We start from the raw sequence: 13,175 nt of genomic DNA on the forward strand, positions 1-13,175 counted from the left end.
CATTTAAATATTATTGGCACTGTTTCGTCCTGACAATGCAGCTTTTTATGTGAGTAAAACTAAAAAGATATATACGACACAGTACACCTTCATTTAAGACTTAAGGAAGTATAACAGATAAACATTATAATTTGAGTCATAAATAAGACACCTGAGACATCTTGGTAGCCCAAAGGTCTAAGATTAAAAAAAAAATGTAATCACCACATCGCTGGTTGAGTCATTTCCTCTCTACGCTCACTATCACATAAATGCAAAAATACCTCAATAAATACCTAAAAGAAAAAAGAAATCTCAAGTAATCATCTCAGAATGAAAACTCTAAAAATAAAGGATACTTATTACCAACTATAGGACATGGATCTCCCACAACCAGAAGCTTTTGTCATGCAGTGGGCAACACAGTCCATATATACAAGTACTAACCATCTGTAAAAGCTAAATAGATGTTTGTTGTTGCTATGTAGTAAACAGTCTTTTTTCGGGTTGTGTATGGCTTGTAAACACAGGGTGATTTGGGGAGGGGGTAATAAAGGGGGTTGGTATTGCCTTGTTAAAGCCAAAAATACAAGGTTAACATTTTTTTTGCAGAAAAACTATGACAATTTGTCTCCGTGAATCCCCTTGTTAAAGTTGAACGAGTCATGCAGTGCTTGTAAATACCGGAGCAGCACAGCCAGGATAATGGGGATGATGAAGAGTGCTGCCTGCGGGAGGTTGAACGCACTTCATGAGTGTCTGGCGGCACTTAGTGGTGAACGTCTGCTACTGAGAGACTTCACTGAGGTCGCAATACTGTACACTGTCCACTCACATGAGCAAAAGGCATTCATGGCATTTATGTCCGTCTAACAAATGTGGCACATTACTGCAAATACGGATAATAATCCTGCTGCTATTCAGTGACATGCAACCATTATGTAGCTTGTTTACAAACACATGTAAACACTTCGGCCTGCCAAAATGGCTGAGTGATGTAATGGAAACTATGCATGCACTGGGATCTAATGTTTCACCAGGAATAGAGGGCAAAGTATAAAGCAGCAGTTTCAGTACCATGTCAGCGTGTGTCTCCAGCCAGACCTTACGCTGAAAACAAGAACTGTGTTTTTATTAAACACTGAGACAGTTAACCCATCATGTTTGGCTGTGGCATCAAGATGGTTCCTCCGGTTCAATCCCCAGACTGACAGGATAAAATCTGGGTGGGGAAAGTAAAAGAGCAGTGCTTGTCCCTCCCTCATTACCACCACTGAGGTGCCCTTGAGCAAGGCCCTTAACCCCAACCGCTCCAGTGGAGCTGCTCAGTGGCCAGCAGATCAGACTGTGGTTGTACTGGGCAGCTTCCAGGTGTGAATGTGTAACTGTGTGACAGGTCGTCATTGCAAATGAGAATTTGTTCTCAATCGACTTACCTGGATAAATAAAGGTTAAAAATAAATAAATAAAATAAAATATATATATATATATTTTTTTTTTTTTTTTTTTTTTTTTAATATTATAAATATATATTCAGATTTAAGGAAACAAGGCAAGTAGCTGTTTAAAAAGGTACCTGAGCTGCTTCATTAAGTATTATCCCAGGCACTTTGGAAGTGTCAAAGAAATTAAATTAAAGGACATTTGTGTAATTGTTTTGCCCAGTTGTACAAATTGATGAGTAGATAAAATGCTTACAAAATAATGCACATTCTGGATTCCCACACGGACTCACAGCCGTAACCGTTCAGTTTGGGGTTGTTCAGTTCATCAAACATACCGCTGTCGATCATCTCCTTCTGCCATTGAATGGAGACGGCGCCCGTGCTAAACTGCTTAAAAAATGTCTCATCCTTGCCCTCAAACATAATATTCTCAACCTCGGAGGTGTGCCTGAACTTGTCCATGTCCCTGGCGTAGACCACGTTGGATTTTGGCACCCAGGGGGGCTCCACCAGCCCGGCCTCTAGCCGGCGGAAATTGATGCTTTTGAAAAACACGTGGTTTCGTGGGTCATCATCTCTAGTATTAGAAAGACACAAAAGACAGTTAATGATTTGATTGAAATAGAAACCTAGGTTACGCAAGCAGGAGGCAAATGAAATGATTAAACTGGACAGTAAACATGTTCATATGGCCATGAAAAACATCCACTGAAATAAAAAACAAAGAAATATAATACAGTTTAAAAAAGAAAAGGGTACCTACAGCCCAAACAGATGTTTTTACTTAATTATCCTGATTAGACCCTTGCTATCCTGTTAGTTTAATTAGTTTATTTGTTGCACCTGTTGGGGCGGGACAACTCACATCCCCATTGCCCTTATTAGTACACTCACATAAATACACACAATACATAAAAGCAAACCTGTTTGGATGTGCAGGGCATTGAAAATATGGAAGATGTAGATAATATATGAGCACTTAAAGGCCATTATATATAAGTAGGTCTTAAGATGAGCCTTAAAGGGGGGCAAAAAAGTCAGCACTCAAATTTTCTCTGGAAGACTTCTCCATATGATGGAGGCACTAACGACACAAGGTATACCACTAAGAGTAATGGAAAGTGAAAGAAAGTCAGTTCTGCCTTTGGGAAGTCAGTGGAGAGAAAGGTGATAAGGTGCTCTTCTTATAATTATCTCCTGACCTCTTCAAGGTGTCTGGACCTCCACTGTTGTGGACTTAAACATAGCATTGAACTTCTGGGCCTTCATCATATCAAGCATAACAGTATGTTTTCACAGGTGATAATTTTTTCTTCTTTATGGATGATTTGCTTCCAACCTCCTGTGACAAACTTGTGCTTGAGAAAATTAAAGTTTTTACTTACTGGCACCCGAGGCGATGTATCACCTTCTTCTTGAGAAAGCGACTGATGATATCTTTGGTCGGAGCATCAAAGTGTTTGTGTTCAAACTTGCACTCGTCCTCCAGAATGCGACGAGTCACCTCCTCATTCTGCACCTTTTCTTTGAAGTCTTTAAAAGGCAAACGGGCGGCAACCATCTCATAGAAGCTGCAGCCCAGAGCCCACCAGTCCACAGACGTGCGGTAGTACTCCTGCCTCAGAATCTCAGGGGCCATGTAACCAGGTGTACCAGCCTGACAACACAAAGGGGAGAGAGAAACTAGGATGGGGGAGAATTCAAAGAGGCATAAGCCTTTTCCATATTTCTGGGGTTTAACTTCAACAATAATTGCAATTCTTCAGTCTGTTTAGATATTCAGGTCTGGTTAGAACCTGGGGACCAGGGACATTGATGAACCCTTGGTATATGTAGTGTGCTCTGTTTTACGTGCTTAGGGACTGACCAAAAATGCTAAGGGAGGGAAGGGGGTATTTTTTATTTATTTTTTTGCTGAAGGGATTTGGAGTGTTAGCAAGGGAGGACTTTATTTCCGAATAATAATGAAAATGATTATACCATTAGCATAAGATTTGGAGAAAACCATTTTAAATGTTTTATGTAGGGCTGTCAAAATAACGCGTTAATTTCGATTAATTAATCTGAGAAAAAATAACGCGTTAAAAAAAATAACGCAGATTAATTCCAGCCGTTCTAGCCACCATTGGACTGTAAACTGAAGGAGGGAGACGAGAATGTGCTGCCTGGATCATTAATTGGAACATTTACTTGTAAAAATCTTCTTCCTGCCAAACCTGGCTACCAAAATCTGGTGCCACTATATGTCTGCGCTCTTCTCTCTGGTGCTCTGAAACAGACGGCAACACAAACACCGCTGCACGTGACGCTAGTTAACACTAAACTCGACAGCAGCTAACGTTAGCCTACTGCTAGCTAGTAGCTGGATTAAAACGGTTAAAATGCTGACAGCTAACGCTAAACGGTGTAAACTTTGACTGTGTTTTAGCCGTCGGAAAAACAACACAGACGGTGTGTTCAATGAAACTGGTAAACTACATCCTCGTGGTGCATTTGAAGTTATTGTAAATGTCCTTTTCCCACCTGGTGGTTGTTTTTGTCGTTCAACAGCAATTTACTAGTGAAATAAGTTATTGTTATACATTATTATTAAATCATTTAATTTTGACCATATGGCCTTAGCAATAAACAAGCCGTTCTTTAATGTCACAGACTGTTGTTTAGTACATTTTTTTTTCTTTTCTTTTTTTTACTTTCTTAAAAAGTATCGGTTCAGGCACCGTTAATTATGTACACGATTAATTTCGATTAATTAATTACAGAGTATGTAATTAATTAGATTACTTTTTTTAATCGTTTGACAGCCCTAGTTTTATGCTTTAAGTCTTTTAGTTATTAATGGTGAATCGAGTTGTAGACATACCTTTGTGTTATTTTTTAGATATTGGTGGATGGTTTTGCAAATCATACTAGATTGATTAAGTAGGTTGACCTCCTCTGCCACCCCAATTATTTTTGTACAGTCCCTTAGCTCCGCCACTCTAAACCAGTGATTTCCACTCTGGGGGGTCAGAAAATAAATCGGACAAGGACAAGATTATTAGCAACATAGGAAAGTACAAAACAGTACAAAACAAATTTCTACTTTGTTTAATATTTGCTGTTTCCTTCTGAATTACTGGATTATTTTATCACATACCTAAAAAACAATAACTTAAAATCTCAGGCAAACATTGATTTATTTTAAGAGGTCACAAGCCAAAAAGGTTGGGAACCACTGCTATAACTTGTAAGACACTGAAAGACAAAGATTCAACACACTGCTGTGTGCAGATGAAAATTAAATTTAAAATGAATTTATGTAGGATTTTTGTTTAGGATGGAAATATTTGAGGCAAGACAGAATAATCTAATGTGTTAAATAATTCACCTTTTTAAATTTAAATTTGATTATGTGCAAGAGAGTTTCTTGGCCAGCTTCCACATGATGGAATACAAAATTAAATAACAAAACATGGAGACAAAAATACAGACACAATAAGACACTGTTACAGCATATACAGTAATGCTGCATTAACAGGCCTCCATCAGGCCGGTCAGCTGACAGATGAGACATTACGGTTCACTCTGTCTCTAGTGAGTAGAGGCCTGCTGTGAATCTCCTGACTCATCTCCTTGGACAGACACGTGGAGGCCACATCTGTTATTAGTAAAGCAAAGATTATTGTAACTAGCTAATGCTAACAGGCTCTGCTCAGTCCTCCATACATTTCTCAGCCAGTGCAGCATCCAATTGGAGAAGAGGTCAGGCATCTTTTAATGAGATTAATTTGAGTTACACAGGGTTATGCTCTCTTAGCATGACTAAGAGCAATCATGTCTATTCCTGGTAAGTCGCTTGTAGTGGTGGCAAACAAAATTCAAAATGATTAAAAAGACAAACCGTATGATCAGGAGTAGGCTACTTGGAGATTTCATTGGGTACAAACCACAGAGAGGCTTTGCAGAGTGCATTGCAGTACAAACGTCTGACACCGAGGCCTGTAGGTCAAAATAGGGATATGTCACCACACTAACCTTCCGGCAGATTGTTTTGTGCTTTGGCAGCTCCACAGCCAATCCAAAGTCTGACAGCCGACACTGTCCTTTAGCATCCAGAAGCACGTTCTCAGGCTTCATATCCCGGTACACAATGTCCATAGAGTGCAGGTGGAGTAGCCCAGTGATTATCTGGGCCATGTAGTAAACAACACGCTCCATACGGATACCCCGCTCCCCAAGCTCGTAGATGTGGAAGCTAAGGTCTCCACCGTTCATGAGGTCCATGACCAGGCACAGGTGGGTCTTGTTGTCATAAGCGTAAGCCAAATTTACAATGAAGAGACTGTTGACCTGCTCCAGGATCTGCTTCTCCATAAGGGCCATTCTCTCCTCACCTTTCTTCTTCAAGCGCCTCTTATCCAGCTTCTTGCAGGCGTACATGTGGCCTGTGTGTTTCACTTGCACCGCACACACCTGCAAGACAGAGGAAAATTAGATTTTATAACAGTTTTATTTACTGTTTTACTGTCTGTTGCGACTGTATAATCTTGAAATATGTTTATGCTACTTTTTGCAAAGCAAAACAATGTAATGTTTACTTAACAGTGGCCGCTGTTGCTATATGTAAAAGTTAAAGGGTGATGATAAACGCTAAGCCAAATTTGACAGCGGCATAAGTAGAGAAAATGTTAAGGTCAAGCCTCCATAAGCTACTGGTCATACCAAACCAAAAGAGGCTTTAATTCAGATGCTGGGATTTCTGGTGCCTACCTCACCAAAGCCACCTTTTCCCAAAGGCCTTAACTCATAAAAGTATCTGTCAGTGATCCTCTGCTTCTCGTACTCTTTCCACTGCAAGAACCTATAGTAAAAGGGGCTTTTCAGATACTCTGAGAAAGGTCTTCCCCTCAGGAAGTCTTTCGTGGCTTCTCTTATCTGTCCCAACATCACCTCGTCAAAGTTTTTGTCTGTTACATCCTTGCATCTTTCAGCTGCTTCTCCTGTCAGGTAGAAGAGAAAACTCCTGGACTCAGGTTGACAGAACTTAGCGAGGATGCTCTGTTTGGCCTTCTCTCTGGCTTCACCTTCAGCAAAGCTCCAGTCACTTAGCTCCTCCAGGAACTCAGTGGTGACCATGTACTGCGGATTAGAGGCCAGAAGAAACTGCTGGAACAACTTCCTCCCAATAGGCTGTTCCTCACACAGTGACTCGTACGTCCTCCCCACTGCTGCCTGGAGAGCAGAGGACATCTTTGGTTTGGGCAGCGTCAGGGAGAGCCACTGTTTTCTCAGCGTATCGCGATCTATCAACAGGTCACCCATGTTGGATGGATCCTGTGACATACCTATAGGCAGCGGGGCCTGATCAACTACAACACCACAGCTCACTCATCGGCAGGTTCCAAGCACAACGGAGCACCTCAAGCACCTGCATCCTGAACATCCTCCACCTCTCTTGCGCCACGCCTCTTGGAGCATTAAAAGTACCACAGTCCTCTGGGATTTGTCGTTAGCCAAAGTGTCTTTGCACGCTTATTCGTTCACAGCACTAAGGGAAAGCAACTTATGTGGTCTGAACTTAAGAGGCTTTAGGCTTGTCTATTTTTAGGAGCTACAAAGTGCCTGTGTGCAGTAATTGGGCTGCCAGCATGACATGACGAGGTCGTAGATCCTGACTGTAACAAGTTATAGCTGATTATAGTTTATGAGATAAAGAAGCCACAGAGAGAGCTGTGTATGTGTGTGTGATATGTGCAGTTTGCAATGGGGTGTACACACTTCATTGCCTATCATAGGAGGCTTCACTAAATTAGACCTAATGGGTTAAGTAAGCAGCCTAAGATATTCATTTTCCTGACAGACTTTTGAAGTAGCTGTCAGGAGAGTGAAGGCTGCTCAGAACGACGAATCTTATAATTGTAGCTGGAGCAGTTTTGAAAAGTACATCTTCAGTTTTGTATGCCATTTAACCACATCGCTGGCATTATGCCCCTGAAATGTGCACTAATCATCACGATTATTTGGTAAAGATAATTACAAAAGACAGTGCGCTTTCTGTTGACACACTTCCACCTATAGAGGATGTGGACAAAATAACATAAACACCTGCACAAATAATGTAATTCATTACAATAGACCATGCTTTAGATATTACACTTGCAAAGATGAAATGATTCAATGTCTTCTGAGGTTCTCAGATAATGCATTACGTGGAAAAAGTGTACCTCTACAGCCTTAAAGTTACCATTTAATATTTAATATAAGCTTTACGAATGTAGTAAGGTTTTTTTTGTAGGATCAAGTGAGTAGATTTGAGCATCAACAGGCTCAGGTATTTCTATTTCATTAAGAGCAAATTGTTAATTATAAATACCAATTATGGCTGCAGAAAATGGTGGATTAATTGATTAAATCATCAGAAAATGGATTGGCAACTATTTTGATCATATTGTTTAAGTCCATTTTCAAGCAAAAGTATCAAACATTTGATGGTTCCACATTCTCAAATGTTAAGAGTTATCTCTTTTTTCTTGTCTCACATTATAGTTAATTAATCTTTGGGTTTTAGACAAAACACGCTATTTGGTGACATCACCTTAGGCTAGAGAAAATTGTTTTCTCAATTTTTATAAACCAAATGATTATAAAATAATTGGAAGATTGTATAATAATGAAAATAATTATTAGTTATAGTTCTAATACCTGGGAACTAGCCCACTTAGTGTGCTCCTAATGTGGCATTTTGCTGGAACACACTGAGGTAGGACATGCTTCTTGTTCACTTCCCCCACATGGTCAAGAGGTTTGAAGCAGCAACCTTCCAGTCATTAGCCTGATGTCTAAGTGAATTACCCCGATCAGTCGTCCCCACTTACAATATTCCTTGACAAGGAAACTGTGATCAGCAAAAAAAAAATTCACATGCTGAGACACTGAGACTTCCTGCATGAATGTGACTACAGAACATTCACAAAACATTTTTATCGTGTTGATGCTAGAAACATAATTAGAAAAACATCCACCATCCATGTGATATGTAAGCATTCCACACATTAAGTGTGGCCGATCCAAATCCTGGCTGGACTTATTAACTGCTTCGCAGTGGTGGAAGAAGTACTCAGATAGTAGCAATAGCATGATAATAAAATACTTTTATAAGCAGAAGTCCTGCATTTAAAATCACAAAAGTACTTGTGCAAAATGGCTCCATTCAGTTACTTATTATATATTTATTATCATAATGTTAATTCTGATTCATCACCATCTGAACAGTTAAGAACAAGTACTCGAGTAAATGTTCTTAGTTAGATTCCACCACTGCTTGAAACTGGAACAAGGCCAACCTTACCATACATGTATAACAAGTGCTAGTGGTCAGCATGGCCGCCTCCCAGATAGTTCACTTTGACTGCCAAGGTACTTATTGCATTAAGGTGACTTGAGGATTTTAGACTCGGTCCTTCAACTATGATTGGTGGTTGCTAAATGGATGAAAGAATATGTTTACAACTATACACAGTCCTTTATTTTTTAAAAAGACAGTCACATATTCAGGATGTGCTGAACACCACAGACAAAAATGTAAAGGTAACATGTGACCAAACACTGCAACAAAGTTTATCCTTCGCTTCATAATCCCTCCAGCCACATCAACCAATCAGTGATCTAACAAGTCTGCAGCGCTTTAAATTTTGTCCATCGTCCTCCTTAAGACACCAGGACTACTGGAACATGCATTCATAAGTAGGATGACAGTTGGCTCTCTGCACAGGACACTGCAGTGATCATTGTCAAGTCTGTCACTTCTTTTGGGTGTACACAGGTGTTGTCCGAGAATCAGACCGCCTGGAGTTGGAGCCTATTTGCCGATTCTTTGAACCACCCAGTCCTGCTGGCAGAGGGGACAGCGATTGTTCTGCTTCACCCAAAGGGACATGCAGCAGTTATGGAAGGAGTGGTTGCACTCTCCCCATACAACTGAAAGAAGATGAAGATAGAAGACATAGGGAAAGAAAACAGCTTAGGTTACAGAGAATATAAACGTACTGAAGACATTTAATTGATGATATTAATTGTATTATAATTACTTGTTCTGTAGTTGGCTCTTATCAAACATAGCTACTGTAGCTAAATAAATCTGTTGGCAGGTAAGTTGCCAAATGTTATATTAACTAAACAATGTTTCATCCAAAAAATACAATGATACGATGTCTATGCAAATTCATTCTAATATCATCCATTTGACTGACATGAAACGACCAAGATGAATTAAAAACCCCTTCCTCCATGATAAACTGGCCTGGTTGGTTTCTTTAACTGCTCCGACATTCTAGCTAATGTTAGCTTTCTTATCAGGGCCCGCCCTCTCCTTCACTCGTTATCTTGCCAGCTGCTCATATTGTTCGCCTTCTTCTAAAACATTAGAAACACTAAAGCAAAACCAGAAAACCCAGAACCCAGGACCCAGGTTATAATAGTGTTGCTTCATTAGAACAGAAGTGTCAGTGAGTTTTATTCTGTTCAATAGACCGGCGACCGTTCCGTTTCGACCGTGTGACATTTGTATACAATGTTTGGTGCACTTGACAAGTGCACTGTGCACGCAAACCGAACCAAATCAAAAATGCAACAATGTTTCAACTTCACCCCCGAATCGCACCGAGTTTAATGAACTAGCTATAGGTGTGAAAGCACCCATATGTTTGCTAAAGGTTAATACTGCTATAACGTTACGGTGTTTCATTGCCTTACCAACACAGTCCTCCTGTTTGTTTTCCGCCTGGCATCGGAGACACGCGTCTGCAAATCAAGACAAATGTGTTACACTAACGCTATGCCTGGGACATTAGGTATTAAAGGTAATATTAGCTACATTAGCCGGTGTCCGAGCTAAACTAAACAGTGTTGGTTCCTTGGACTCACCCATCACTTGTACCCGACAAATGGCACAAGTATCACACTCAACGTCCCAGCTCCACATCGCTACAGCGTTCCACTTCTTTAGGGAAAACATCTTGTCCCCGCCCGACTTAGAGCCTGAAGAAGTGTTGTGAGAGAGAACTATCCCCGGCTCGTCACCGTCATCCATCTCTGCTGCACGGTGTCTAAGGTAACGTTAGCCACACTAGCTAAATAAGATGAACAAAATGGACGAAACCATGCTAATGCTAGCTGGTTTAGCAAACGTCTTGTCTCCATAGCGACACAAGATGGCGCTGTTTTCCAGGATATGAAGCATAGATTATATATCCCATAAATTATGACGTCATGTCACATCTGTTGTTTTATATCTAGCCTATGATTTGAAGTCTGTAATAATTTTAATTTGTCAAAATCATAGGTCAAAACATGCACAACACAAACACACTTAAATACGAACATACTAAGACTAAATTAAAAGACTAAAAACAAAATTAACAACAATAATCTACAAGCAATAACTTCCTTTGTTTCGATCTCATTTTGCTTTTTTTCCATGAATGTTGAGAATAAGTTAATAACCACCCGTGGGGCTTATAAGGCACATTTTCATCAATGTGGACAAAAAATACTATTCTAAACATCTGTTTCACTTGTATCAATGTGTGTGCCTTTTCTTCTGTCACACAGGAAACTAAATGTAGGCTAAATTAGGCCTACTTTAAAAAAAAAAAAAAAAAAAAAAAAAAAAAAAAAGCATATAGGCCTACAGTACGTGAAATAACACTGTGCTGTTAAAATAATAAGTTCAACTTTAATATTATCCCAAAGGAAAACAACAATACCTGGGACTATAGTCTCTACATTTTAATAAGGCTACACCAAAGATCCTCTATACTAATCCATCTCTGATTACTGTGTCGCTGATGTCTGTGAGATCCTGCGGTAGTAGAAGCCTAATCTTGGATGGACAATAAGTGTAGGGCAAGAAAGAACTGAGTTAAACAAATAATTTTCAAGTTCTGTGTGTAGCCTACCAATCTGTCTTCAATCAGACTAAGGAGTACTTCTCCTTTATGCACATGCATGTTTCAAAGATATGCAGATGTTTAATTCCCTTGTTTTGATGTCCACTTTACTTTGGTACTTTCTCATTGAAGATTCTCTTAAAATATTCAATATTTTTTATTTAAGGTTTTGTCTTCTATTTTTAGCAAAACTGTTGTAGCCTACATCAACAGCATCATAAATGGTTAAAATATATTGTCTTGATCAAGTTTTGTAATGGGCCTCTGCAGGCCAATCAGAAACAAGTATCCTTACATTAGAGTCTTCTTGAATAACTTTAAAAAACAAGTCATTTAAATCATTGTTATGAGCAAATACCATACATAATTAAATGTACCTGTATGTAACTAAGTGGAAAAGTATGAAATCCTCATTATCATGGTCTTCAGCCAGTGCTTGGTGCCTGAAAGCAAGTAGGGTGCTTAGAGTGGTTCAGTGGTCTGCTGGTGCTGGGTCTCTTTGGGATGATTGGTTGGTTGACGTCAACTCTCAGCTGCCACAGGAATGTGCAAAAACACAGAGGAGTCCTGCCCTATCAAAGGAAAAAAGTACTGAAGCATTTTTGGACAGGTTAATGCAGTGTGTAGAATCCTGAAGGGAGGGAAAGAACAGAGTGAGTAAGATAAATAACAACTGATTGATTGAAACTAAATAAGATTCACTGAAGACTTTTGTTAATGTCAGTTATCAGGGGCAGATTGGCCATCTGGCAACTCTGGCAAATGCCAGAGGGGCCGGACCATTTTTTTTAATGTGGGCCGGTCTGATTTTTTATTTTTTTTTTAACATACAAATAAATTGTCTTTTACAGGCCGACAGCGCATAGGATGGGTTTTTATCGCTTGCACGATTTCACTATGGTTATAATAATAATAATAATATTAATAATAATAAATATTAAGCATTTGGCCAGTCAGCAACGGCGAGATGGGCCGACCAACCCAATCAGAAGTTACTCAAATTGGGACGTTCAGTCAAAATCAAGCACGTCACCTTCAAACAGGATCTCCGTTTGCAGGGTTCAGGCTGTACCGGACTCTCCCAGTGATCATGCTGCTCTGTTATTGTACAAATTGTTACCTGCCACCAGAATTTTGTGATTTCATTGCCATAAATATAGACATTTTTACCATAAATTGGTGCCCAAAAATGTATCAGAATGCAGGAAGTCTTTTACCCTCAAAATTTCCTGGGGGAGGACCTCCAGACCCTCCTGCTTTATGTGTTCCCCCAAAGGCCAATTCTGAGCAGGGGAAAAACCCTTAAGTATCTTGGAATGGAAATGTCTAAGTGACCCCAAACTTTTGACCGGTAGTGTATTTGACAACATTGACAAAAGTCTCCTGAAAGCCTTAATCTCATTTACCGCTTATTCAAAGATTATTTCTTTTTCATCACTATTTTGCACAAACATGTTTGTTTTTTTTAAAGTTAGGTGTCCGTGGCTGTAACAGACAGAGGTAATAATAACTGACAGGGGCGGACTGGGAGAAAAATTCAGCCCTGGCACTGTAGCCACACCAGCCCACATTACCACGCCCATGTAGCCTCACCCACGGACACGTGCATTCACTAATTACATTTGTGTACAGATGGTGAAATAATATAAGCAGTACCTTATGTAACAGATTTTTAAACATTTAATGTAAGTAACTGGCAAACAATGTTTACTACTTTTTAAAGAGCTCACGTTTATAACAAATGTATACATACTGTCTGCCTGTTTATGCCGTTTGTATGCTGTCATTCTCTACAGTATGTTGTTCTTTGTTGTCACTGTCT

The 13,175-nt window shown here is 39.7% G+C and overlaps 2 protein-coding genes across 2 annotated transcripts; both read right to left on the minus strand.

Annotated features, from left to right (window-relative positions):
* Positions 1–1,505: 1,505 nt before the first annotated feature.
* Positions 1,506–6,708, minus strand: grk7b (G protein-coupled receptor kinase 7b). The gene is made up of 4 exons (XM_036001338.1): positions 6,177–6,708; positions 5,442–5,879; positions 2,810–3,081; positions 1,506–2,001 (listed from the first exon to the last, which is right to left on the minus strand). Exons 1-4 carry the CDS (start codon positions 6,654–6,656, stop codon positions 1,674–1,676), a joined length of 1,518 nt encoding a protein of 505 aa, XP_035857231.1. The 5' UTR covers positions 6,657–6,708; the 3' UTR covers positions 1,506–1,673.
* A 2,196-nt stretch (positions 6,709–8,904) lies between these two features.
* Positions 8,905–10,567, minus strand: rnf7 (ring finger protein 7). The gene is made up of 3 exons (XM_031293306.2): positions 10,329–10,567; positions 10,158–10,205; positions 8,905–9,383 (listed from the first exon to the last, which is right to left on the minus strand). The coding sequence occupies exons 1-3, from the start codon at positions 10,492–10,494 to the stop codon at positions 9,265–9,267; spliced, it is 333 nt and encodes a 110-aa protein (XP_031149166.1). The 5' UTR covers positions 10,495–10,567; the 3' UTR covers positions 8,905–9,264.
* Between the last annotated feature and the right edge of the window lie 2,608 nt (positions 10,568–13,175).

Source organism: Sander lucioperca, chromosome 5 (assembly GCF_008315115.2).
Source record: "Sander lucioperca isolate FBNREF2018 chromosome 5, SLUC_FBN_1.2, whole genome shotgun sequence".
In the NCBI taxonomy this organism is placed as follows: Eukaryota; Metazoa; Chordata; class Actinopteri; order Perciformes; family Percidae; genus Sander; species Sander lucioperca.

Excerpts from the sequence above, each read along its gene's own strand:
- grk7b (XM_036001338.1), bottom strand. The coding sequence starts at position 6,656 with ATGTCCTCTGCTCTCCAGGCAGCAGTGGGGAGGACGTACGAGTCACTG. Across the intron at positions 5,880-6,176 it reads GAAAAGGTGGCTTTGGTGAG|GTGTGTGCGGTGCAAGTGAA; the intron begins GTAGGCACCAGA and ends TCTGTCTTGCAG. Across the intron at positions 2,002-2,809 it reads ATACATCGCCTCGGGTGCCA|AGATGATGACCCACGAAACC; the intron begins GTAAGTAAAAAC and ends TTCTAATACTAG.
- rnf7 (XM_031293306.2), bottom strand. The coding sequence starts at position 10,494 with ATGGATGACGGTGACGAGCCGGGGATAGTTCTCTCTCACAACACTTCT. Across the intron at positions 10,206-10,328 it reads TTGTCGGGTACAAGTGATGG|ACGCGTGTCTCCGATGCCAG; the intron begins GTGAGTCCAAGG and ends CTTGATTTGCAG. Across the intron at positions 9,384-10,157 it reads CAAACAGGAGGACTGTGTTG|TTGTATGGGGAGAGTGCAAC; the intron begins GTAAGGCAATGA and ends ATCTTCTTTCAG.